This window comes from Ranitomeya imitator, chromosome 1, assembly GCF_032444005.1.
Source record: "Ranitomeya imitator isolate aRanImi1 chromosome 1, aRanImi1.pri, whole genome shotgun sequence".
Classification (NCBI taxonomy): domain Eukaryota; kingdom Metazoa; phylum Chordata; class Amphibia; order Anura; family Dendrobatidae; genus Ranitomeya; species Ranitomeya imitator.
Window position 1 is genome coordinate 1015884629 of NC_091282.1, and position 25894 is coordinate 1015910522.

Here is a 25894-nt window from a genome sequence, read left to right on the forward strand (position 1 = left end):
TGCCTCAGCTCTATTTATGAAAAAGTAAAACCAATAATGTTTTTTTTTTTTTTTTAACAAATTTCTGGATTTTTTTTACAACGAAAAATAATCAATGGATGCTTTGTAACTCTGTAATTATACTGACCATGAGAATCATGTCTCCAGGTCATGTTTTACCGTACAACAAACATACAAGCAAAGCTTTAAAGACATTGGTGGAATTGTATTTTTCGGAATTGTATTTTTCTCACCATTTCATCCCACTCTGAATTTTTGGCGTCATTCAAAACTACAACTCGATCCTGCGAAAAACAAGACCTCAAATGGTTATGAAGGAAAATTTAAAAAAAAAAGTTCTGGCTATTGGTAGAAAGGAAGGGAAAAATACAAACATAAAAACTAGAAAATGGCTGTGGAGTCCAGAGGGTAATAAGAAGGCTCAAAATATCACTACTCAATCCAGCAGCTCTGACTTGGAGGGGCAGGTCCCTAGCAGGTAAAATCCCATTGTCAATTTATTAATAAATTACTAGGAATAAGTAACGGACGATACAATCCATAGTTCTATGAAATGATGCAATTGTTAATTCATGAATAGTACAAGTATTTACTAACATAGACATGTCAGCGGGCTTGGTGTACAGATAGGTCATCACAGCCGGCTGCACAGGCCTTCCCCGGTCCCGACCGCCTCTGCCGGAAATCCAGTATTATACCATTTAAACATTAATAAATAGTATAGTTTATACCACCAATTAATAGAACTTTTAGGTTCTAAAATGTATTGTTCTAAATAAGCAGCATTGTTGACAATTATTATGTGATCTTATATACATGATGTACAACTGAAAAGAAAGCGAACAACTATGAACTGGTCACTAGCATCAAAGTATCTGTTATACTAAATTCATCAGTATTTCTTGCTCACTGATAGTGAAAAACCTGCAGTTGGTTTGGACATTTCAATTCTATCTTGTGATCTCCATAAAGAAACCTAACAGTGGAACAAGTCACGCTAAAGAGCTGAGCGATTTATGGTGGTGTAGTCATGAGATGTCATATTTTAAAAAAAAGCAAAAAGAGCTACTGAAGCACAAATTGCAGAAATACGTCAAGCCGGCCATCATAGAAAATTGTCCGAACATACATTGCTTCACAGCTTTCTGACTGAAGGACAGAGCCATAGCCGCAGTTCCATTGTGACCCCTGCCAACTGCAGAAATGACCTACATGGCATTTGAGCATTTGGTGCGTAGTCAGGCTTGGACTGGCCCACAGGAGAGCAGGAGAATCCCCCGGTGGGCTCCTATGCAGGAGTGGGCCACCAGCCTCTTACATGAGCAGTACTTGGCACTGTATACTTGAGTCAAAATGTACAGACAAAGCCGGGATCTTATTCATTTAACAATTTAGTCCTGACTGATGAGTAGCATATTCATTTACAACATGGGATGCCCCAATGGTGGTCCCTTTCAGAAAGATGAGGCTTCCTTCATACTGCAGACATTGTTCAGGGAAGGTTGGAGGATCATGAGATCAGCAATCAGCAAGTTATACCCCAATAAGCCATTAAACTGACAATCACAAGTACAGTACCCGCACAACCCAGATGATTCAACATGCTCAGTAATAAGTTGAAGACTATGCACATGTTTGATGCATTTTGGCCAGTGTGGATTGCTCCAACAGCTGTCACATTGCGGTGAGGCGGAGTTGATAAAAATCACATTCATACACTGCTGAACAATTTTTAGGGCATGCTGTGGCTTTATATAGAAGCGGTCCTAACAACTTTTTCTATAACTGCTACTTTGAGAAAAAATAATGAGGCAAAACTGCATCTATTAAAATCCTGGCTGCCACAATCTTTGTTATAATTTTTAGAATTGGCTTAATGGTGCACTAACACTGGACCATACAAATATAGCCTGACGAACATAGAAGTGTATGACTGTGTGCACGCGCTCAGTATTTGCAGCACCAAAAAACAAGCAGCATGTGCGTGAGATTTCAGAAATCTCATCCAAGTTACTGGTACCTTAAAGTGCAGCATATTTTAAAGGGACACTGTCACCTGAATTTGGAGGGAACAATCTTCAGCCATGGAGGCGGGGTTTTTGATTCACCCTTTCCTTACCCGCTGGCTGCATGCTGGCTGCAATATTGGATTGAAGTTTATTCTCTATCCTCCGTAGTACATGCCTACACAAGGTGCAATCTTGCCTTGTGCAGGCATGTACTACGGAGGACAGAGAATGAACTTCAATCCAATATTGCAGCCAGCATGCAGCCAGCGGGTAAGGAAAGGGTGAATCAAAAACCTCAAAACCCCGCCTCCATGGCTGAAGATTGTTCCCTCCAAATTCAGGTGACAGTGTCCCTTTAACCTTGAAATAAAGTGTAGCAAAAACGCAGCATGTGAAAAAGCTCTTAGGTTGGGTTCACACTGAGTACCGGGGCTTTGTGGAGGGCTGCGTACTTACTCCGTTAAGCTCCACCCACTTCCACACTTCTTCAATGGAGGAAGTACACAGCCCTCCGCAGAGCCCTGGTACGCAAGCGTGAACATAGAGTAAGGGATATCAAATTCCTAATAGTGTGCGCATAGTCTTCAAACTAAAACAACCATACGTAGGCAGCATCAATAGTAAAAAGTTGGGGACACACAGGGTTAATAGCAGCAGTTACGGAGTGCGTTACCTGCGGCATAACGCGGTCCTTTACCGCCGGCATTAACCCTGTGTGAGCGGTGACTGGAGGGGAGTATGCGGGCTCCGGGCACTGACTGCGGGGAGGAAGGAGCGGCCATTTTCTTCCGGACTGTGCCCGTCGCTGATTGGTCGAGGCTGTTTTACCGCGACCAATCAGCGACTTGGATTTCCATGACAGACAGAGGCCGCGACCAATGAATATCCGTGACAGAAAGAAGGAAAGACAGAAAGACGGAAGTGACCCTTAGACAATTATATAGTAGATATATATATTTTATGCGTTGGAATCAGAGGTGCATAAGCTCACTGTGAGTTCCCCAATAACAGGCCTAGTAGTGGAAATATCCGCGGCCTCGTCCATCACTTATCAGTCAACTATGTAATTGTCTTGACGAATGGAAGCAGTGGAGTTGTGTCCACTGATAAATAGGTGGTAGTGGTGCGATCTGCGTGATCTCCACCGCTGCCCGTTGTCGGGCAGCATGGTGGCTCAGTGGTTAGCACTGCAGCCCTGCAGCGCTGGGGTCCTGGGCTCTAGTCCCACCTTGGACAACATCTGCAAGGAGTTTGTATGTTCTCCCCGTGTTTGGGTGGGTTTCCTCCCACATTCCAAAGACATACTGATAGGGAATTTAGATTGTGAGCCCCATTGGGGACAGTGATGATAATGTCTGCAAAAGTGTATGCGCTGCGGAATATGTTAGCGCTATATAAAAATAAAGATTATTATTAGATTATTAGCACCACGGAAGTTCCCTGACATATACTGTCACTCAATGAAGGCAAAGATAAATAAGAAATAAACTTAAGGTGACCACATGCACAATTTAGATTAACTCTTGTGATTCCCTCCATCTTTATACCACAGTGGAGAACCTTAAGGACATAACAGTAGCCTAGCCAAATATTAGATGGTCTCCGACTAAGTTGAATGGGCATCATTCATTACTACTCTTTCACCAGCTGCAGCCCCCTATATGAATTTGTCTCCCCATCAATATATGTGATCTATGTGTATTGTTACACTGCCTCACTACACAAAGCAGCGTTTCAGAGAGAAGCATGCCTGAAGATGGTGTTATCCGCCACACACAAGTTCATGTCACTACAATGGATGGAACATACACTCTCATATTTAAAGGAGAAAGCCATCGAACTCCAAATCAAAAGAACATGCTCTGTGGCAAGGTAAATCCAGACAGGAGTATCAGATGCTGTGTGCAGCTACTTTCCTGTGATCTGCAAATAATGATACAGCCTTCCACAAGTGCTTCCTTCCAAGAATACTCAAGCTAAGCAACTGTTCTGGCATAAAACGGCAGCTGACACAAGGAAAAAACAGCTGGAGGAGACTTTCTTTGCCGCTGTCCAAAGCAATATTCCACAAGAACAGTTACATATTTACTTAAGTGATGGAGGAATTGAGAGATCCCTCCATAGACGTCTTGGCTGTATATGTGGTCCTGGCTGCAGATATCATGAAACCATTGTGATTATACAGCCCATTAAAACATTTACTGCAAGGAATGCTTCAAAATACTATAAAATCAACTCGTTTGTCTTGACAAAGGCAATAGCTGCTTCTAGGTTCAACAAACTTTACATTGTTACTTTGCTTAACTTGTCAAATTTTATATGAAAAGTGAAAAAAAGAAAAACCATCATAAAAGTGAATGAGTAATAAATACTCTATCCATTAAACATTTGCTAGGGATGTCTTTATTTTATTACTTTTTGTGCTGTGTTTTAATAGGCGATTTTAACCATTTTGCTTGTGTAAAATCAGGGCCCCATTCCATCAATGTGTTTATGGCGTAAAACAACTTTAGACATTGAAAACATTTTTGCGCAACTCAAAGTTATTACAATCAAGTGCACGGAACTGCACACAAGTCTGTGAAATTCACAATGTGCGTTTATAACTCTTACCTACTACCCTACTAACAGTTGATTCATCCAGATCCAAATAGTGGGTTTCTAGGTTTTAATTTAATATTACTAACATTCTGGTCCATACTTCATTACAACATGTAGCATCGTAAAGAAGACATTTGGTCTATATACGACTACAGAATTTATATTCAATACAATACTACGAAGTTTCTTTTTTACCATATGTTAACACAAAGATGACCTTGGCTCTTAAACTGACTCCTTTTTTACTTATCTACATAAGGCTGAATTCACACATCCCTGTTTCATGGCCTTTATATGGACTATCAAAGAATGCTAAAGCGGGCATCACAAAACATAAGGCCAGAGTGCCACTATAAACAATGGAAGGAAAACTGAGTAACGTAGTACAAAAAAAATACACAACCAAGGCACATCCAATATGCAAATCAAGTCTATAGAACAGTAAAGAAGTTTATTTAAAGGGATACTGTCAGCAGGTTTTTGCTACCTCATCTGAAAGCTGCCTGACGTAGGCAAAGTGACCCTGAATCCTACAATGTATCACTTAGATTACTGGGTGCAGCCATTCTGACACAATCAGAGCTTTTATATTTAGCAATGAAGCAGAGCTAAGAAATCTAACTCCACCCACACCAGGCTGTGTATATACAATGTCCATAGACAGCAAGCTGCCTATCACCGGAGGGGGCGTGTCGGACCAGGGCTCACTGACCAGCTAGTCAGAGCAATGATAAGCTCCTGGTGATAAAACAATCACTGTAAGCAAACTCAACCTCACAGCTTGATGAGAGGCATCGTAGAAACCTGTGTTTTAACCCCTACAGCATGCTGTCTTCAGATTACATAGCAAAAACCTGCTGACAGAGTCCATTTAAGTCTACAGTATATAAAATTGCACTATATAGAAGAAAACACAAATAAAAGCGCACAGAAGTGTATAGTACCACTCATGTCTGACCCTGGCATGGTCACACACCTCAATGTGGAACCCTGCAATAAGGGTGTGATATATAGCCCTAGTAAATACTATACTCTAATGTAAAAAAGCACACTGCATAATCAACGAGTAAAAAAAAGATATGAAACAATTAAAAAAAAACCTACATGCCTGAAATGACCAGAAGAAATAGCACACAGTATAAATAGCATGAAGTGCAGGGCAGTCGATGGGACTTCATGTCTTCATGGTCCTTTTTGACTGCCCTGTGCTATTTAGTTGGGGGTCCTTGTCCATACCAGGGTCAGACATGAGAGGTAGTAGACCTCCCGGTAAACCCATTGTGTCGAGTGTGGGCAGTATGTGTGAGAGGGCAGGTGAGTACTTAGACTTCTTCCTCCAGCCTATTGCCCTGTCCCTTCCCTCGTTCATTCGTGATTCCGCACACTTTATTGGGATGTGCAGTCAGGTAGTACTTCCCACTACTTTTTTACTGGTCACCTGTGATGTGGAATCACTTTATTCTAATATTGATCATCGCGATGGGATAGAGGCCTTAACATATTTTCTTGACAAAAAGTCTTCCATGGATAGAGGTCACGATTCATTTCTCCTCGACTTGTTGTCTTTTGTACTCCACCATAATTTTTTCCTTTTCGACAGGGTCTATTATTTACAGCGATCAGGCGTGGCGATGGGCGCGAAATGTGCACCGGCCTATGCCAACATTTTTTTAGGCTGGTGGGAGGAGAAATTTGTTTATCCCTCCCCGTCATTCGCAGCCCACGTTCACGCCTGGTATCGCTTTATAGACGATGTCTTTATCATCTGGAAGGGTACTGAGGAGGAATGTGTGACGTTTATTGACAACCTAAACTCTAATCCTTTTAACATCTTTCTTACATTCTCCATCTCTGCCAGTGACACCACCTTCCTGGATTTGAGGGTGTTTCTGAATGGACAACATCTGGCTACTGATCTTTTTAGAAAACCGACAGCAACGAACTCACTTTTGGAGTTTTCCAGTTTTCATCCGTGGCACACAAAGGTGGGTGTTCCCACTGGACAATTTCTACGCGTCAGACGAAATTGTACTCTTGATACCGATTTCTCAGTTCAAGCTCGTGAGCTTTCAGATCGGTTTCGTCATAGAGGTTACCCTAAGCGCATTATCTCCACAGCCTATCAAAGAGCAAGGGCGCAGGATCAAAGATCGCTTCTAACCTCCAGGAGGCAAAATCAGGACAGTCAGACTAGATTCATCACCGACTTTAATGACAATTGGAAACAGGTTAGTGACATTCTTTATAGGCATTGGCAGATCCTTCGGACAGATTTACAAACTTCGGAGGTTACGGGCGACAGACCCCTCCTGACAGCTAGACGGGCACCTAACCTCAGGGACCTCCTTACCCGGAGTCACTTTAAGCGACCGACGGTCAAGCTAAATAGGGGCATTACTTTGAGAGGGTCATTTCCATGTGGGGATTGTAACATCTGTCCCCACATGACTCCGACCCGTGACTTTTTTATGCACCCTACCCTTCTGAGTAGACATTCTTTGAGGTCCTACATTAATTGTAGATCTAGGGATGTGGTCTATGCCCTCATCTGTCCTTGTAGGATGTTATATGTTGGGCAGACCACCCAAGAACTGAGGAAGCGGGCCCAGAAGCATATCTCTACAATACACTTGGCCAGGTCGGACCAGAGGAAGGGGAGGGCCCTCACCCCAGTAGCTGAACATTTTTTAGCTAAGCATGGTGGTTCTTCAGTTAACCTGAAGGTGGTGGGGCTGCAGAAACTTGCACCCAATGAGAGAGGGGGGGATAAACGCAGACTCTTGCTTCAAATTGAGTCTAGATGGATTTTCCAGCTACACACAGTGACTCCCATGGGCTTAAATGAGGAGCTCCTTTTCACGGGGTTCCTGGGACAATAGAGCCACTTATGTAGCTCGGGCCGATATTTTGTTCTCTCTTTTCTTCATCCACACTCCTCCCTGCCTTGTCTTCGTTTTTGTTTTGTTGTCTCGTTGTCGGGACCATCCAGGGACGTAAAGATACGGTATTTTCTTGCTTACCAGTGTTTGCTTTTTATTTATTTACAGCTATGCTCTGGATCTTGACTTACCTACATTTCTTCTTCTTTTTTGGCTTCTGGAGTTTGGTTCGGGATGGCTCTTGCCACTTTGGAGTAATGGCTTATTGGAGATACTTATATACTGTGGACCATGGATGGACTTATACTGGACTGTTCCACGAGAGGGACTGTGGTTGACGGACGGATCTGTTCCATTTGAAACACAACATCTGGATTGGGCTCAATTATATCACATTGTCTTCATTGTCTCGATTGACATATTGCTGGATTTCTCCTGTACATGACCTGGTGCATCATCTGGACTCATATCTTACGGAGCTAGTATAATCAATGACATTCAAGGTCTTCTTCCTCTACCTATTAGACGGCCATATGAACATTGGACTCCTTTCATGGCTTCATAACAGAGACAATTGGGACTTACATCTGGGGATCCATTTGCATATATATACGGGTTTTTGTATGGTTCTCGTATCAGAATAAATGCGTGTTTCTTGGGTATATGTTTTTTTTTATCCCTACAGGTTCAGGGCATTGAGACGTATGATTTTTCATCATGGAATTTTTCTGCCCTGGATTTTTACATCCGGGGATTTGTCTATTTATTTATTTGCTTATTTATGTTCACCTTCGGGTTGGATGTCTTTATATTTATAGACGTGACATTTTGCAGCCCATTATTTCTCTGATCTCTCTTCCCCGATTACAGCCATTTTTTAGGGGGATGTTATTCTGGCCGTTTGGTATATGTATATAGGGCATCTTTATTCCCTCCTCCCCGTTCCCCCCCCCCCCCTTTTCCCTCCCCTCCTTCCCGTTTATTCCAGTCATTTGCCTTCCTCCTTCATACTTTCGCCATACATTGCCAGTCCTGTGGACTCCAGTGCTCTGTCTGGTCCACTGGGGCTTCTCTTTTTATCTGGCGCAGGCGCAGTGCGGCTCAATCGCTGAGCCGCATCTGCGCACGCGCCGTGCTTGTCCTACGGAGGCCTCCGTATCTCATCTTCTCATGCAGACGCGGCTGTACGTCAGTTCCGCCCCCTCCTCCCGGTCTCTTGGAGCGACACACCGGTACGCAGGTATATGATTATTTGCATCTATTTATACGTGGTTTGGGCACCACATATCTCACTTCCCCTGACGAAGCCGCGGCGGCGGCGATACGCGTGGGGCTCGGTCCTTACACCCCCTCCTGTCTATTGATTTAGCACTTGTGGCATGTGGCTCCGCAGCATTCTTTGAGCCCCTCGGGGTTTTTGGCTCCATCTTATTGCATTTCAGGCACAGCTGAGTATTTGCCTGATGGTTAACCGTCTATAGATCTTCCATATGGGAGCCTTCTCATTTAGGTTATGTTCTACTGGAGCCCTTTCAGGTAGCCTGCGCCCTGTCTTATTTCTTGGATATGCAACATACATGCCTTCACCATCCTTGGATGTAGACAGTCTATGTATATTTAGGAGTGTTCATTCTGTGTACTGTTTACACGGATACAATTATTATATTACACTGTTGTCTTTCTCCGTTTGTTATACTTAGGCTCTGGTTTATATGTGCTTAGATTTCCAGGATGACCAGACAGTATATATAGTGTGTACTCTGTTATCTATTTATCAGGTACTAGCGGGGTGTTTTTACACGTTGGTGTATTTTAAGTGTTTTTATGTGCTTGTTGTGGTGTTCAATAAACATGTTTTGTTACTTTATCATATGGTTGTGCAGGCCTGTTTTGGTCCATTCTGTTCTCTTCCTTTTTTGTGTTATATTTTAGTGGACTTGGCCTTGCACCCGCTTTATATACATGTTGATTTACGGCTGGAGTGCACCCTGAACCAATATAATATACAGACATGAGAGGTAGTACACACTTCTGTACATTTTAATTGTTTTTATTTGTGTTTTAGTCTATATAGTGCAATTTTGCATAGAATTAAAAAAAACTATTACTGTTCTATAGGTTTAATTTATTGGATGTGCGCTGTTTGTACAAAGTTTTTTTTTTGCATTACAATGGTCTGTATATGAACCGCAATGCCTGCACCCACTGTGGGTCTCCTGACCTGGGATAACAGCCTGACAGCTATATATGGCCTAGGCATTGTGGTCCTTATACGGACTGTGAATTCAGCCATACTGTGTCATGTCTTTCTCTTGCCAGATCAGCTGTCCGTACCGCAAAAGGACCTTCCAGCTCCCCTACTTTAGTAGATACTAATAACACACAAAAAGGAACTGTTATCTTCAATTTAAAGAAAAGGATCCAGTTGTGAGAAGAGATCCATGATACAATTCTTTTCTATTCTATTGATTCAAAAATGTAAAACCATAATTCTAAGCAGACATATCAGGTAGAGGATGCTGTTTAGGAAACAATTATAATGTATAAACATAGGTAGGGAAGGGGGGAAAATACATAAGATACGGGAATTAAAGCTCAAATGCTGTTATGAATCTCCCTTACCAGATGTAATTCAAATTTTAAGATAATGGAAACACCTATTAGATTGTGTTTACACTGTCATGGCACAAATGATAGAGAGAAATAAATGGGTATAAATATCGTTACAAATCAATATATGGTATATGGCATGTCCATAAAGTGATCATGTGCAAAGTTATCTTATAAAGCCTGTGCAGGGTATAGGGTATGGATATCAATACAAATCAATATATGAAATATGATATGTCCGAAAAATGCTCTTGTGGAAAGGTATCTTATATAGTATGCTGATATGCCACTTATGCAGAGTATATGATAAGTATAGATACCGGTTAGCATGTTATTCCCAGGCAAAAAAAAGGTAATAAAAAACATGTAGTAAATAAGTAATCAGCGAAAGACCATGTCCCAATTATTCATAAAGTGCTCAAGTGCCACACTACCTTGCAGACAGTGTTCCTGATTTCCAAACGAGTGTGTCCACCACAGCATCCCCTCACCCCGACGCGCGTTTTGCAGCTTTTCTGCTTATAGTTTTACATTTTTTAATTAAAAAATAAGAATTTTATAATGGATCTCTTCTCACAACTGGCCCTGTTTCTTTAAATTGAAGGCTACAGTTCATTTTTGTGTGTTAGAAGTTTTTTGAAGTGCCATTTTTCTACTTATACTGATTTTTGTGGCTAATTTAGTAGATACTCATGAAATAATGATACTCATGATAGTATTCCTCATGAAATAACAATTCTCATTTGGATAGAGTAGACCATCAATACTAAATCAGCAGGGGTTCGACTCTCAAATGAATGGGACAATGTCTTTCTTTGCTTCACTGCATCACTGCTTAGAAAGTATGAACCAGCCTGCATGCTGCTGTAAATATTTAGGAGGATGCTGAGATTATAGTCCCTTTTTTTGATCAGTGGGGTTTCCACTAGTTGAAACACCACTGATTTGATATTAATGGCATATCCTAATCCTAGGCCATTAATTTTAAAAGTATTGACAACCCCTTTAAGTTTTCGTTAAAACCCTTTCGGTTTTCCTTACTGTCTCGGAAAGAGTAGCAGACAATACCACACAGTATGAGCTTTTTTGCATTGGCACTAGGAGACGACGTATGTCAAAAGTATATACTGTATTACAGAACATTCCCAACCTATACTTCTAACACATAGACTAAAGGGAAGGGAACAGAGCCCAACAGGATAAACTGACTTCAACCAAGATATAGGAGCAATGATATGATACACAGTGTGACAGATTTTCTCTGCAGGGATGTGACTATTGAAGTCGGAGGGGGGGCCTGTCGACGCTAAATTCAACTGGACATACAGTCATGGCCAAAAGTATTGACACCCCTGCAATTCTGTCAGATAATACTCATTTTCTTCCTGAAAATGATTGCAAACACAAACTCTTTTTTATTATTATCTTCATTTAAATAGCAGAGAAGCACAGCGCCGAGGAGAGACAGCGGTAGGTAAGTATGTAGTGTTTGTTTTTTTTACTTTAACGATGGTAACCAGGGTAAACATCGGGTTACTAAGTGCGGCCCTGCGCTTAGTAACCCGATGTTTACCCTGGTTACCAGCGAAGACATCGCTGAATCGGCGTCACACACACCGATTCAGCGATGTCAGCGGGAGAGCCAGCGACGAAATAAAGTTCTGGCCTTTCTTCCCCGACCAGCGATATCACAGCAGGGGCCTGATCGCTGCTGCCTGTCACACTGGACGATATCGCTAGCCAGGACGCTGCAACGTCACGGATCGCTAGCGATATCGTCCAGTGTGACGGTACCTTAAGTCCATCTCCAAAGACCTGAATGTTCCTGTGTCTACCGTGCACAGTGTCATCAAGAAGTTTAAAGCCCATGGCACTGTGGCTAACCTCCCTAGATGTGGACGGAAAAGAAAAATTGACAGATTTCAACGCAAGATTGTGCGGATGTTGGATAAAGAACCTTGACTAACATCCAAACAAGTTAAAGCTGCCCTGCAGTCCGAGGGTACAACAGTGTCAACCCGTACTATCCATCGGCATCTGAATGAAAAGGGACTGTATGGTAGGAGACCCAGGAAGACCCCACTTCTTACCCCAAGACATAAAAAAGCCAGGCTGGAGTTTGCCAAAACTTACCTGAAAAAGCCTAAAACGTTTTGGAAGAATGTTCTCTGTTCAGATGAGATAAAAGTAGAGCTTTTTGGGCAAAGGCATCAACATAGAGTTTACAGGAGAAAAAAAGAGGCATTCAAAGAAAAGAACACGGTTCCTACAGTCAAACATGGCGGAGGTCCCTGATGTTTTGGGGTTGCTTTGCTGCCTCTGGCACTGGACTGCTTGACCGTGTGCATGGCATTAAGAAGTCTGAAAACTACCAACAAATTTTGCAGCATAATGTAGGGCCCAGTGTGAGAAAGCTGGGTCTCCCTCAGAGGTCATGGGTCTTCCAGCAGAACAATGACCCAAAACACATTTCAAAAAGCACTAGAAAATGGTTTGAGAGAAAGCATTGGAGACTTCTAAGGTGGCCAGCAATGAATCCAGATCTGAATCCTATAGAACACCAGTGGAGAGATCTAAAAATGGCACTTTGGAGAAGGCACCCTTCAAATATCAGGGACCTGGAGCAGTTTGCCAAAGAAGAATGGTCTAAAATTCCAGCAGAGCATTGTAAGAAACTCATTGATGGTTACCGGAAGCCGTTGGTCGCAGTTATTTTGGCTAAAGGTTGTGCAACCAAGTATTAGGCTGAGGGTGCCAATACTTTTGTCTGGCCTATTTTTGGAGTTTAGTGTGAAATGATCAATGTTTTGCTTTTTGCTTCATTCTCTTTTGTGTTTTTTTTATTTAAGACAAATTAAATGAAGATAATAATACCAAATAATTTGGGTTTGCAATCATTTTCAGGAAGAAAATGAGTATTATCTGACAGAATTGCAGGGGTGTCAATACTTTTGGCCATGACTGTATGTCCTCAGAGACACACATTCAGGTGAAATGTATTGCAGCGAAGAAATCCGCCGCTTCACTGTCCTACAACCAGAGGCTGGCAGCTGACTTTGACTTACCAGAGACGCACAGTGCATGGTAGCGATGCCATGCGCTGCCTGTACCAGCACTCTGCAGTCAGCTGCTGGCTCCTGCGCCGGCTACAGAAGAGGATGCCACACGGCGTAGGAGCGGGTGAAGGCGAGTAGAATTGTTTGTTTCTTTTAAAAATGTTGTGGAGAACAATGGAAGGGCCCAGGATGGGGGACATTATACCAGAATGGGGAACATCATACCAGAATGGGAAACATCATACCAGAATGGGAAACATCATACCAGATTTGGGAACATCATACCAGAATGGGGGACATCATACCAGAATGGGGGACATCATACCAAAATAGGAAACATCATACCAGAATGGGAAACATCATACCAGAATTGGGGACATCATACCAGAATGGGGAACATCATACCAGAATGGGAAACATCATACCAGAATGGGGAACATCATACCAGAATGGGGGACATCATACCAGAATGGGAAATATCATACCAGAATGGGGGACATCATACCAGAATGGGGGACATCATACCAGAATGGGAAACATCATACCAGAATGGGGGACATCATACCAGAATGGGGGACATCATACCAGAATGGGGGACATCATACCAGAATGGGAAACATCATACCAGAATGGGGGACATCATACCAGAATGGGGGACATCATACCAGAGTGGGAAACATCATACCAGAATGGGGGACATCATACCAGAATGGGAAACATCATACCAGAATGGGGGACATCATACCATAATGGGGGACATCATACCAGAATGGGGGACATTATACCAGAATGGGGAACATCATACCAGAATGGGAAACATCATACCAGAATGGGAAACATCATACCAGATTTGGGAACATCATACCAGAATGGGGGAGATCATACCAGAATGGGGGACATCATACCAGAATGGGAAACATCATACCAGAATGGGAAACATCATACCAGAATTGGGGACATCATACCAGAATGGGGAACATCATACCAGAATGGGGGACATCATACCAGAATGGGAAATATCATACCAGAATGGGGGACATCATACCAGAATGGGGGACATCATACCAGAATGGGAAACATCATACCAGAATGGGGGACATCATACCAGAATGGGGGACATCATACCATAATGGGGGACATCATACCAGAATGGGGGACATCATACCAGAATGGGAAACATCATACCAGAATGGGGGACATCATACCAGAATGGGGGACATCATACCAGAATGGGAAACATCATACCAGAATGGGGGACATCATACCAGAATGGAGGACATCATGCCAGAATGGGGAACATCATACCAGAATGGGGGACATCATACCAGAATGGGAAACATCATACCAGAATGGGGGACATCATACCAGAATGGGGGACATCATACCAGAATGGAGGACATCATACCAGAATGGGAAACATCATACCAGAATGGGGAACATCATACCAGAATGGGGGACATCATACCAGAATGGGAAACATCATACCAGAATGGGGGACATCATACCAGAATGGGAAACATCATACCAGAATGGGGGACATCATACCAGAATGGGAAACATCATACCAGAATGGGGGACATCATACCAGAATGGGGGACATCATGCCAGAATGCGGAACATCATACCAGAATGGGGGACATCATACCAGAATGGGAAACATCATTCCAGAATGGGGAACATCATACCAGAATGGGGAACATAATACCAGAATGGGAAACATCATACCAGAATGGGGAACATCATACCAGAATGGGGAACATCATACCAGAATGGGGAACATCATACCAGAATGGGAAACATCATACCAGAATGGGGAACATCATACCAGAATGGGGAACATCATACCAGAATGGGAAACATCATACCAGAATGGGGGACATCATACCAGAATGGGGAACATCATACCAGAATGAGGGACATTCTACCAGGAAGGGGCCCAGGATACGGGAAAATGTTATAACATGGGGCCCAGGATGAGGGGCATTATTACTGGGAGGGGCCCAGGATGGGGGAGATTATTGCATGAAAGATCCAGGATGTGGGAATTATTACAACGGGGGAGAACACGTGTCTTTATAGGATCTATAATGCTACAAGGGCCAATCATCTGAACAACATGCAGGTGAGGGCCCAAATCCAAATTTTGCACTGGGACCCATCGGCTTATAGTTATGCCACTGTTTGCACCCTCCTGTCCACTGAGTTGTCTAATGTTTTCAACCTGGATAAAAATCCAGAGCAGCAACAAGCAGTGCCAATATTAAACCCTGCTGGTTACGGTTTGTGATCTCCTCAGTTTCAGGGAGCTTGTCAGCTTCCTGTTTAAATGAAGAAGAAAAATAAAAGCATGTGTCTGATAGAGCGCACGCTGCTCCTCCCCTTGTGTTCTCCATCCAAAAACTGAAAAACAGACAAGAGGATGATAACTGGACACAAAGGCTTGGAAGCCACAGCTCTGGTGGAAGCGATCCAGCAACTCTTAGTGCATATATTACCACTGTGGTTGTGCGGCTGCGGTCCCTGCAACAAGATCAGTTAACCCTTCACAGCCCTTCCTAACAACTAAAGCTTGAATGGACAGACGTGCGTGCCATATTTCTGTAGAGTTTTTCTGCACTGTGCTTGGATGTTTTATATATGTTTGATGATAATAATAATAAAACATTTGATAATATTTGTGTTTTACTTTTTGTCAAATATCTAAATACAGAAAACAAAACAGCATTATATGCCATAAACACCACCGTATAAAAAGATCTGTCATAGTCAGGGGCAGACATATCATTGGTGCAGCCGCACGGGGACCCAAGAGGCGAGGGGGCCACTGCCAGCTGCAAATCAGGTGGAACTGGTAATTATGAAGAGCTATAGGAAAGGGCCCCATATACTGTTCTGGCACAGGGACCCTCTTCTGTCTGTGTCCCCTACGCTTACATCATCCAAACAATGTCACACTCTCTATCCCCAAATAAGCAGAAATGTTTACAGCTACAGTAAATGTATCAATAAATATTAGGAGACACAGGTATGCTCAGGATATACCGTCCTTCCAGCATTTAGCTCTATTGCAGTTTCCTTATGTTCTGAGAGATGGTTGGATTTGGTTTTAAATGACACCAGAGAAATGGGTCTAAAAAAAACAACCGCAGCGGTTGGAGGATAAATCCTATAAGCATCACTGTAAGTGGAAGCACAATATCACTCACAGGACGCTGCGATAAGGGGATTTAGAGGCAGGGACAGATGGTGGTCACCTGTCATTTACCGGGGAGATGGTGGTCACCTGTCATTTACAGGGGAGATGGATGGTGGTCACCTATCATTTACCAGGGAGATGGATGGTGGTCACCTGTCATTTACAGGGGAGATGGTCGTCACCTGTCATTTACAGGGGAGATGGTGGTCACCTGTCATTTACAGGGGAGATGGTGGTCACCTGTCATTTACAGGGGAGATGGTCGTCACCTGTCATTTACAGGGGAGATGGTGGTCACCTGTCATTTACAGGGGAGATGGTGGTCACCTTTCATTTACAGGTGAGATGGTGGTCACCTATCATTTACCGGGGAGATGGTCGTCACCTGTCATTTACAGGTGAGATGGTGGTCACCTGTCATTTACAAGGGAGATGGATGGTGGTCACCTATCATTTACCGGGGAGATGGTGGTCACCTGTCATTTACAGGGGAGATGGTGGTCACCTGTCATTTACAGGGGAGATGGTGGTCACCTGTCATTTACCGGGGAGATGGTGGTCATCTGTCATTTACAAGGGAGATGGATGGTGGTCACCTATCATTTACCGGGGAGATGGTGGTCACCTGTCATTTACAGGGGAGATGGTGGTCACCTGTCATTTACAGGGGAGATGGTGGTCACCTGTCATTTACCGGGGAGATGGTGGTCACCTGTCATTTACCGGGGAGATGGTGGTCATCTGTCATTTACAGGGGAGATGGATGGTGGTCACCTATCATTTACAGGGGAGATGGTGGTCACCTATCATTTACCGGGGAGATGGTGGTCATCTGTCATTTACAGGGGAGATGGATGGTGGTCACCTATCATTTACCGGGGAGATGGTGGTCACCTGTCATTTACTGGGGAGATGGTGGTCACCTGTCATTTACTGGGGAGATGGTGGTCACCTGTCATTTACAGGGGAGATGGTGGTCACCTGTCATTTACAGGGAAGATGGTGGTCACCTTTCCTTTACAAGGGAGATGGTGGTCGCCTGTCATTTACAGGGGAGATGGATGGTGGTCACCTATCATTTACCGGGGAGATGGTCGTCACCTGTCATTTACTGGGGAGATGGTCGTCACCTGTCATTTACCGGGGAGATGGTGGTCACCTGTCATTTACAGGGGAGATGGTGGTCACCTATCATTTACCGGGGAGATGGTCGTCACCTGTCATTTACTGGGGAGATGGTCGTCACCTGTCATTTACCGGGGAGATGGTCGTCACCTGTCATTTACCGGGGAGATGGTGGTCACCTTTCATTTACAGGGGAGATGGTGGTCACCTGTCATTTACAGGGGTGATGGTGGTCACCTGTCATTTACTGGGGAGTGGTCACCTGTCATTTACAGGGGAGATGGTGGTCACCTGTCATTTACAGGGGAGATGGTGGTCACCTGTCATTTACAGGAAAGATGGTGGTCACCTTTCATTTACAAGGGAGATGGTGGTCACCTGTCATTTACAGGGGAGATGGATGGTGGTCACCTATCATTTACCGGGGAGATGGTCGTCACCTGTCATTTACCGGGGAGATGGTGGTCACCTGTCATTTAAAGGGGAGATGGTGGTCACCTGTGATTTACAGGGGAGATGGTGGTCACCTGTCATTTACAGGGGAGATGGTGGTCACCTGTCATTTACAGGGAAGATGGTGGTCACCTTTCATTTACAAGGGAGATGGTGGTCACCTGTCATTTACAGGGGAGATGGTGTTCACCTGTCATTTACAGGGGAGATGGTGGTCACCTGTCATTTACAGGGGAGATGGTGGTCACCTATCGCTTACAGGGGAGATGGTGGTCACCTGTCATTTGCAGGGGAGATGGTGGTCACCTGTCATTTACAGGGAAGATGGTGGTCACCTTTCATTTACAAGGGAGATGGTGGTCACCTGTCATTTACAGGGGAGATGGTGGTCACCTGTCATTTACCGGGGAGATGGTGGTCACCTGTCATTTACAGGGGAGATGGTGGTCACCTGTCATTTACAGGGGAGATGGTGGTCACCTGTCATTTACAGGGAAGATGGTGGTCACCTTTCATTTACAGGGGAGATGGTGGTTACCTTTCATTTACAGGGGAGATGGTGGTCACCTGTCATTTACAGGGGAGATGGTGATCACCTTTCATTTACAGGGGAGATGGTGGTCACCTTTCATTTACAAGGGAGATGGTCGTCACCTGTCATTTACAGGGGAGATGGTGGTCACCTGTCATTTACAGGGGAGATGGTGGTCACCTTTCATTTACAGGTGAGATGGTGGTCACCTATCATTTACCGGGGAGATGGTCGTCACCTGTCATTTACAGGTGAGATGGTGGTCACCTGTCATTTACAAGGGAGATGGATGGTGGTCACCTATCATTTACCGGGGAGATGGTGGTCACCTGTCATTTACAGGGGAGATGGTGGTCACCTGTCATTTACAGGGGAGATGGTGGTCACCTGTCATTTACCGGGGAGATGGTGGTCATCTGTCATTTACAAGGGAGATGGATGGTGGTCACCTATCATTTACCGGGGAGATGGTGGTCACCTGTCATTTACAGGGGAGATGGTGGTCACCTGTCATTTACAGGGGAGATGGTGGTCACCTGTCATTTACCGGGGAGATGGTGGTCACCTGTCATTTACCGGGGAGATGGTGGTCATCTGTCATTTACAGGGGAGATGGATGGTGGTCACCTATCATTTACAGGGGAGATGGTGGTCACCTATCATTTACCGGGGAGATGGTGGTCATCTGTCATTTACAGGGGAGATGGATGGTGGTCACCTATCATTTACCGGGGAGATGGTGGTCACCTGTCATTTACTGGGGAGATGGTGGTCACCTGTCATTTACTGGGGAGATGGTGGTCACCTGTCATTTACAGGGGAGATGGTGGTCACCTGTCATTTACAGGGAAGATGGTGGTCACCTTTCCTTTACAAGGGAGATGGTGGTCGCCTGTCATTTACAGGGGAGATGGATGGTGGTCACCTATCATTTACCGGGGAGATGGTCGTCACCTGTCATTTACTGGGGAGATGGTCGTCACCTGTCATTTACCGGGGAGATGGTGGTCACCTGTCATTTACAGGGGAGATGGTGGTCACCTATCATTTACCGGGGAGATGGTCGTCACCTGTCATTTACTGGGGAGATGGTCGTCACCTGTCATTTACCGGGGAGATGGTCGTCACCTGTCATTTACCGGGGAGATGGTGGTCACCTTTCATTTACAGGGGAGATGGTGGTCACCTGTCATTTACAGGGGTGATGGTGGTCACCTGTCATTTACTGGGGAGTGGTCACCTGTCATTTACAGGGGAGATGGTGGTCACCTGTCATTTACAGGGGAGATGGTGGTCACCTGTCATTTACAGGAAAGATGGTGGTCACCTTTCATTTACAAGGGAGATGGTGGTCACCTGTCATTTACAGGGGAGATGGATGGTGGTCACCTATCATTTACCGGGGAGATGGTCGTCACCTGTCATTTACCGGGGAGATGGTGGTCACCTGTCATTTAAAGGGGAGATGGTGGTCACCTGTGATTTACAGGGGAGATGGTGGTCACCTGTCATTTACAGGGGAGATGGTGGTCACCTGTCATTTACAGGGAAGATGGTGGTCACCTTTCATTTACAAGGGAGATGGTGGTCACCTGTCATTTACAGGGGAGATGGTGTTCACCTGTCATTTACAGGGGAGATGGTGGTCACCTGTCATTTACAGGGGAGATGGTGGTCACCTATCGCTTACAGGGGAGATGGTGGTCACCTGTCATTTGCAGGGGAGATGGTGGTCACCTGTCATTTACAGGGAAGATGGTGGTCACCTTTCATTTACAAGGGAGATGGTGGTCACCTGTCATTTACAGGGGAGATGGTGGTCACCTGTCATTTACCGGGGAGATGGTGGTCACCTGTCATTTACAGGGGAGATGGTGGTCACCTGTCATTTACAGGGGAGATGGTGGTCACCTGTCATTTACAGGGAAGATGGTGGTCACCTTTCATTTACAGGGGAGATGGTGGTTACCTTTCATTTACAGGGGAGATGGTGGTCACCTGTCATTTACAGGGGAGATGGTGATCACCTTTCATTTACAGGGGAGATGGTGGTCACCTTTCATTTACAAGGGAGATGGTGGTCACCTGTCATTTACAGGGGAGATGGTGGTCACCTGTCATTTACAGGGGAGATGGTGGTCACCTTTCATTTACAGGGGAGATGGTGGTTACCTTTCATTTACAGGGGAGATGGTGGTCACCTGTCATTTACAAGGGAGATGGTGGTCACCTGTCATTTACAGGGGAGATGGTGGTCACCTGTCATTTACAGGGGAGATGGTGATCACCTTTCATTTACAAGGGAGATGGTGGTCACCTGTCATTTACAGGGGAGATGGTGATCACCTTTCATTTACCGGGGAGATGGTGGTCACCTGTCATTTACCGGGGAGATGGTGGTCACCTGTCATTTACAGGGGAGATGGTGGTCACCTTTCATTTACAGGGGAGATGGTGGTCATCTTTCATGAGATGGTTGCCACTTGTCATTTACAGGGGAGATGGTGGTCACCTTTCATTTACAGGGGAGATGGTGGTCACCTATCATTTACCGGGGAGATGGTGGTCACCTGTTATTTACAGGGGAGATGGTGGTCACCTGTCACTTACAGGGGAGATGGTGGTCACCTTTCATTTACAGGGGAGATGGTGGTCACCTATCATTTACCGGGGAGATGGTGGTCACCTGTTATTTACAGGGGAGATGGTGGTCACCTGTCATTAACAGGGGAGATGGTGGTCACCTGTAATTTACAGGGTAGATGGTGGTCATCTGTCATTTACAGGGGAGATGGTGGTCACCTTTCATTTATAGGGGAGATGGTGGTCACCTTTCATTTACAGGGGAGATGGTGGTCATCTTTCATTAACAGGGGAGATGGTGGTCACCTGTAATTTACCGGGGAGATGGTGGTCACCTGTCATTTACAGGGGAGATGGTGGTCACCTGTCATTTACAGGGGAGATGGTGGTCACCTTTCATTTACAGGGGAGATGGTGGTCACCTTTCATTTACAGGGGAGATGGTGGTCACCTGTCACTTACAGGGGAGATGGTGGTCACCTGTCACTTACAGGGGAGATGGTGGTCACCTTTCATTTTCTCTTGCCTAGCTATAGCATATAACAAAATGACCAGTGACCCCCAGCTCACAAGTGTTAGGACCCTGCCAACAACTCCCCGTATCTCAGCTTCCGGGACCCCTGTGACATGGAAAGGACAGTGGTATACTGGGATTATCACATTTTTAGATTTTTGCCTTTTTTTCTTGTTAACATGGCTAGGGTTTTAGTCCAAAATAAAAAATAAAATTGTTCTTCGTTCCATCTGCTGGGACCCAGGGTGGGTTTGGAATAAAGAAATAGGGATCAGAACACATTCCCCACGTATGGCCGTGTAAACATGCCCTTCGAGAAGAATTGTGCTTTATAGAGAATGGCTCACGGTAGAAAACGGCAGCAGAGTGAACTTGTAACCACAACCAGCGCTCTCCATAGTATAGTCCTGGGGGGCACAATACAGCACCTTCTATCACATAATCTGTGGGTACACGCTACACAACATAGGTGTCATGGGAATGAAAGGGTGCCCTCCTGCTCTCTGGGAGTACTGAGGAGACATGATCTTCTCCCTTTACAACATTATGGGAGGGAAGAACAGGGCAGCTTCTGCCTTAATGCAGGAGAAGCTAAATAAAGGGAGGGGGGTGCTTCCTGTAAGATATCTAACCAGTCTAACAGCAACAGAGTCAGAGGGAAGAAGAGGGAGGAGGAGGAAAAGGAGGAGGGAGGGAGGAAAACTGGCCACTACTGTGCACATACCCCTCCCCCACAACACAGAGACACACTCACAAGTGAGCAGCCTCCACTCTGACAGTGTCCTGATTACACTTTACACTTGCCCCCCACCCCCAGCCTCATGACTCTATTTAACCACAAAAATCCAGTTGTCTACATTTATCAGGCCTCAGACAATGCTCTTCCATGGGCTCGGAGCAGACTGTGTATGTGCAATATATACAAACATTCAATGTTCACAAGTGCCCTAAATGGATTAGGATACTTGACACTTTGCATCATCCATTTTCTCCATTAACCCTACTATAAATCGGGTGTATTCGCAATTCTTTCATTTGGGAGGTGCTTCAAGGTCAGAAAGTTCTGCGCCACTTTGCGCCCACGTATTCTCTTGATTTCTATAACATGAGACAATATATTAGGGCTGGGACCGGAGATGCCCCCAGATCTCTGCAGGGTCCAGGCAAGTTCTATGGGAACGTGCAGCCATTCACAGGGGAGAGGATGCTAGAGACAAGTAATGGGCTATAGGTACAAAGTGACTGCTGGGACCATGGCTGACAGCTGGGACCATGGCTGACAACTGGGTCCATTGATAGGAACTCTTCTTCTATTATGCCATCTTGTAGGGGCAATCACTGATAAGTTAATACTCATATGATCCCATGAATGGGGTGGTTAATGTGAGGCAGAGCCCACACACTGCCTGCCTGGATCCTGCTGCCTGCCCAGAGCCTGCTGCCTGCCCTGATCCTGCCTGCCTCCTGCCCTGCTGCCTGCCCTGAGCCTGCTTGGATCCTGCTGCCTGCCCAGAGCCTGCTACCTGCCTGGACCCTGCTGCCTGCCCTGATCCTGCTGCCTGCCCGGACCCTGCTGCCTGCCCAGATCCTGCTGCCTGCCTGGACCCTGCTGTCTGCCCGAACCCTGCTGCCTGCCCTGAGCCTGCCCGGATCCTGCTGCCTGCCCGGATCCTGCTGCCTGCCCGGACCCTGCTGCCTGCCTGGATCCTGCTACCTGCCCTGATCCTGCCTGCCTCCTGTCCTGCTGACTGCCTCCTGCCCTGAGCCTGCTTGGATCCTTCTGCCTGCCCAGAGCCTGGGCCCTGCTGCCTGCCCTGATCCTGCTGCCTGCCCGGACCCTGCTGCCTGCCCGGATCCTGCTGCCTGCCCGGATCCTGCTGCCTGCCCAGACCCTGCTGCCTGCCCGCACCCTGCTGCCTGCCCGCACCCTGCTGCCTGCCCTGAGCCTGCCTGGACCCTGCTACCTGCCTGGATCCTGCTGCCTGCCTTGAGCCTGCCCGGATCCTGCTGCCTGCCTGGACCCTGCTGCCTGCCCTGATCCTGCTGCCTGCCCTGAGCCAGCTGTCTGCCCTGAGCCTGCTACCTGCTCGGATCCTGCTGCCTGCCTGGACCCTGCTGCCTGCCCTGATCCTGCTGCCTGCCCTGATCCTGCTGCCTGCCCTGATCCTGCTGCCTGCCCTGATCCCGCTGCCTGCCCTGAGCCTGCTCTGATCCTGCTGCCTGCCCTGAGCCTGCTGCCTGCCCTGAGCCTGCCCTTATCCTGCTGCCTGCCCTGAGCCTGCTGGCCTTTGTTCCATGATCCTGCTGCACTCTGGGGTAAGCCACTTATGAGATAACATTGAGGGATCACGGCACAAGCTGCCTCCTGCCAATACCGACATGAAGGACATTAGATGGCCGCCCCTCCGTGCCCACATGTACCACACATGCCAGCAGCTCTGGCTGCAGCAACTTTCTAAGTGCTGAAAACTTTGAGGCTTTGCCCATCGCTGCTGGCTCCACCCCTAACCCCGCTCTGAAAGCAGAAAACACACGGGATCACCCCCTCCTCTCCCCCTCATGCCAAGCAGTGAGACTCCGGCAGCCGGCAGCAGTGCCCGCTGCTGCTCCCCCTTACCATGATCAGAGTGTGGTTCCTGTGCTCGGCCGTGCCCGCCGCCGTCTCGGCATCCTGCTTGCCCTGCTGTGGATGGTGGTGGTGGTGGGGTGGCTGCTTGCTGCCCCCAGTAGCCGCTGGCCCCGGAGCTGCCCCCTGGCCGGTGCCGGATTTCTTGGCTCGCTGCTCCAGGCTCCTCTGGTACAGGCTCACCGTGTCCCTTCTCTCCATCTCCAGTTGCTCAGCCTGGGCGTGCTGGTACCTGCTCTCGCAGCTGACATGGTGCCTCCTGCAGCCCTCTATCCTCTGGCGGAGCCGCTCCACCACGGTGCTGTGCTTAGGAATGCTGCTATTGTTCGGTGCATGGGGGGCAGCAGCGCTGGGAGGGGTATTTCCACCACTGTGACTCCCAATGCCAGCGCCACCGAGGCTGCTGCCCAGGGCATTGCTGATGCACAGACTGCTGCCGTTGTTGGAGGCAGCGGGGGCTGCGAAATCCCCCATGCCAGTCCCCGGGCACACTATTTTGGAAGAGAAGTTTGTAGTGCCCCCAGACTGTGCCCTGTGTGTGGGGGGCTTCCTCCAGGTGGGCTGTTATAAGGGATCGGGAGGAGCAGGGTGCAGAGCCAGCATGGATGACACCAGGTCAGTGCACAGCCCCCAGGGAGGAGAGGTGAGGGCAGCAGCTCTCATAGGATCACACATACAAAAAAAGCGTCGCTGCGCCCGCGGCGGGAGCCGTGCAGAGGGCACCGTGCGGAGGGCACCGTGCAGAGGGCGAGCAGTCAGCACTCCTCTTCTGCGCGCCGTCCGGTGTGGCCCCAGACACCAGCAGCTCCGGCCACCGGCTGCCCACACATGGCGGCTGGCACACACCGCCGGCCCACAGCTCCGCCACAAAGTTTACTTGTGTGTGCAGCACAGCGGACAAAGTACTTTTTTGTGGATCTCCTGCATATTCAACGCAGGGCAAAAAGGAAAAAAAGAAACCAGAGATTGAACCAATAAAATGAATGTATCTCTTTCTACATAAGTCATAAATCCTGAGGGAGAGACAAGGAGGAGGGAGGCAGGGGGAGAACACGGCCAGAAAGTAGAGCAGCGCAGGCTGAGGCAGGAGCTGATAGAGCACGGCTGCTAATGCTGCTGCCGCCTGGGCTGTTATTGCTCCTCCTGCCACCATCACAATGAGCAAGTGCTCTCCTCCTCCTCCTCCTCCCTGCTTCCTCCTCCTCCATGCCAGCGGAGTGATATCAGGACAAGAGCTCAGTAAACAGAAGCGAGAGGCCATAAGGCGGCCCCGGGGACCAGGTGCAAAACCAGGAGGAGTGGAGCTGGCAGGGAGGAGGCGGCAGGGCATGCTGTCAACTTTTGACCTTCCCTGGGTTGTGTGCAGAGAAGGGAGCAGCAGGAAGAGTCAGGCTGCTGTGTAACCCTCCTGTCACTGTCTGCTGTCTCTGGACCCTCCTGTCACTTACTGTCTCTGGACCCTCCTGTCACTGTCTGCTGTCTCTGGACCCCACTGTCACTTACTGTCTGTTGTCTCTGGATCCTCCTGTCACTTACTGTCTCTGGACCCTCCTGTCACTTACTGTCTCTGGACCCCACTGTTTCTGGACCCTCCTGTCACTTACTGTCTGCTGTCTCTGGACCCTCCTGTCACTTGCTGTCTCTGGACCCCACTGTCTCTGGACCCTCCTGTCACTTGCTGTCTCTGGACCCCACTGTCTCTGGACCCTC

General features: G+C 46.7%; 1 protein-coding gene across 1 annotated transcript in view; it reads right to left on the minus strand.

Moving 5' to 3' along the window:
* MAML3 (mastermind like transcriptional coactivator 3) overlaps positions 1–25320 on the minus strand; it is a 419942-nt gene extending 394622 nt beyond the window's left edge. Inside the window, exon 1 of the mRNA XM_069743974.1 lies at positions 24176–25320. Within this exon, the coding sequence (XP_069600075.1) occupies positions 24176–24658 (483 nt within the window). The 5' untranslated portion in view covers positions 24659–25320. The remainder of the gene's footprint in view (positions 1–24175) is intronic.
* Between the last annotated feature and the right edge of the window lie 574 nt (positions 25321–25894).